The sequence below is a fragment of the Alligator sinensis genome, unplaced genomic scaffold (assembly GCF_000455745.1).
Source record: "Alligator sinensis unplaced genomic scaffold, ASM45574v1 scaffold1511_1, whole genome shotgun sequence".
NCBI lineage: Eukaryota > Metazoa > Chordata > Crocodylia > Alligatoridae > Alligator > Alligator sinensis.
The window spans coordinates 192,161-194,715 of NW_005843139.1; the positions used below are offsets into that span (position 1 = coordinate 192,161).

The 2,555-nt window shown below is 65.2% G+C and overlaps 1 protein-coding gene across 1 annotated transcript in view; it reads right to left on the reverse strand.

Annotated features, from left to right (window-relative positions):
- Nucleotides 1–823, reverse strand: part of PAQR4 (progestin and adipoQ receptor family member 4) — a 5,204-nt gene extending 4,381 nt beyond the window's left edge. The window contains exon 1 of the mRNA XM_025193966.1: nt 462–823. Within this exon, the coding sequence (XP_025049751.1) occupies nt 462–543 (82 nt within the window). The 5' untranslated portion in view covers nt 544–823. The remainder of the gene's footprint in view (nt 1–461) is intronic.
- Between the last annotated feature and the right edge of the window lie 1,732 nt (nt 824–2,555).

Genomic DNA, 2,555 nt, shown 5'->3' on the forward strand with positions numbered 1-2,555 from the left:
GTCCCACAGGACCCCCATTCCCTATCTGGTCCTCCCAATTACCCCATCCCCTCCCCACGGTCCCACAAGAACCCCCATCCCTTACCTGGTCCTTGCATCTACCCCAACCCCTCCCGTGTCCCAGAACACCCCACCTTCTTTACCTGGCCCCCTCATCTACCCTATCCTCTCCCCCATGTCCCCCAAGACCACCCAACCCTCACCCCTAGCCCCCAACCTCCAGTGGCCCTTTATATCCCCACACATTGTCCCTATATGGTCCCCCATCCACCAACACTCCCCTCTTATCCCTCCTACCCCACCCATCCCAGGACCCAATGACCCTCCAATGCCTCCAGGCCCTACCCACCCCACCCTGACCTCCAGTGACCCCTTCCAACCCCCACATGACCTACCCCACCCCCTCAGCCTAGCACTTCCTCTCCAGCCCCGATTCCTTCTCCCCATGGCTGGCTGCTCACCAAGGGTGTTGACGAGGCAGACGCCGCACATGTCGAGGGTGAGCAGGGTGTGGTAGACAGCCGGGCCGCCCTCATGGTTCATGAAAAGGTGGTAGAGGACGCTGCCCAGTTGGGGCGAGATGCAGGCCAGGTAGTGCACGGCCCCCAGCCAGGCCGCTGACAGCCGCCCCCATGGGATACTCAGAGGCACCAGCACGAGGAAGCCCAGCAGTGGGATGCCTGTGGGGCGGGGGGGCGGAGGCCAGAGGGTGAGGGTCAGGGACCCTGCCACCGCCTGGGTGACCACCCCTCTCCTGCCAGACTAGAGAGAAGCCCCCATCCTGGACGCCTGGGTTCTTTGGGTGGTGCGAGGTACAAGAGCAGTGAGGACTGACAACTTGGACACCTGGGTTCTTTGGGGGCTGGGGACAGGGCTACATCCTGCCCCCACCACGACCTCGGAGAGCCCGAAACCAGGACGGAGCCAAGGGCGGGAGAAGCTGTGTCAGCAGCAGGGCTGGGGCACTTCTGCTGACGCCTGGGCCACAGCCGGCAGCTGACGCAGGGCCCTGGAGTCCCAGCGGGAACACGGTCAGCTCTGGGGAGGGGAGGGATGGGTATCACAGGCACCTGTGATGCGGCTGGCTCAGGGGTGGGACAAATCAAGGAGTGGGGATAACAGGGACCCCACGATGCGGCTGGCTCTGGGGAAGGTGCAACGGGGGACCCACAATGTGGCTGGCTCAGGGGGGACCCATGAGGTGGCTGGCTCGGGGGTGGCACATGTGTGCATCTCAGGTAACATCCTGGCAGCAGAGCCCAGGTTGGACATTAAATAGTCATGAGCCACACGACCTGGCTGAGATTTCCCAGCGCAGGTTGCAGGGAGAACCAGGTCGTCCAGGCTCCCACCCCCCTCCCAGAGAACCTGGGTGTCCGGGCTACCACCCCGCGAAGGTCACTGGGGCGGCTCTGAAGGCTAAAGCTTCTTAGGTCCCAGAGCTAATTGGGGCACTGGGGGGGGGGAGCTTAATTAACTGGATCATCGTCAGCGGGGAGCTAAAAGCAGCCCATGGGATAGGATCAGAGGCTCCAGAGCCAGCTGTCCCTGTGGGGCCTGTTCTACCCAGCCCCTGATATGTCCTACCCCAGAGCCAGCCACATCTGCGGGGCCTGCCCACCCCAGAGCCAGCTGCCTCCACAGAGCCTGTTCTACCCAGCCCAAGACGCTGCCAGCTCTGGGGTGCAGCAGCGGGGGAGGGGGCTGCATACAACACCCCAGTGCTTGCTGAGTGTTGGGGGGGAGGGCTCCAGGCTTCCCTCCCTCCCTCCCCACAAGCTCCAGGGAGGTGGCAGATTTTGGAGGTGGGGGAGGGTCACGGATTGGCCAGGATTAGACGTGGGCCCAAAGCGGATCAGCTGAAGGGCAAGGCAGGACAAGGAACCCAGGTGTGCGGGCTCCCTTCCCCCCACTTCCTCCAAGAGAACCCAGGTGTCCTAGGAGGAAGTTCAGCCTGGGCAGAAATATGACTTGCCCCATCCTGCCTCCCATGATGGGGGAGGCTCCACCCCAGCCACAGCCGCACCCAGGGCTTGGCCGCCTGGGTTCTCTGCTCCAGGGGGCCCATCACCCCGGCCTCTGGGCACGGCGCCCCTGGGAGTCAGCTGATGCCAGCCTGCCCCGTGCCCTCTGGAGACAGCCCAGGCGTCCGGGCTCCCAGCCCTGCCCCCCCACAGGGACACAGGCCCCATTGTGCGTGGGGGGAGGGGGCGCGTCGCTGCCGCCCCTGGCACCAGGCCCTCTGGGAAGCAGGACGCTGGGCTTTCAGCCCGCCAGAGCTGGCCACGACCCCGGGCCCCCAGCGCCCCCCACGCCCAGGCATCCAGGCCCTCAGCACCCCCCACCACCTAGGGGGACCTCAGGCCTGCTGGGGGAGGGGGGCAGATATCCTGGAGCAGGGGGAGGACTTGGGGCATCTGGTGGGACCCAGCCCTAGAGCCAGGGCTGGGGGGGCAAAAAGCCGGGGAGGGAGTAGTCCCTGCAGGAGCAGCTAAGATCATGGATATGGGGGGGCTGGCAATTACCCTGGGGGAGGGCAGTAGGGGGGTAACTGC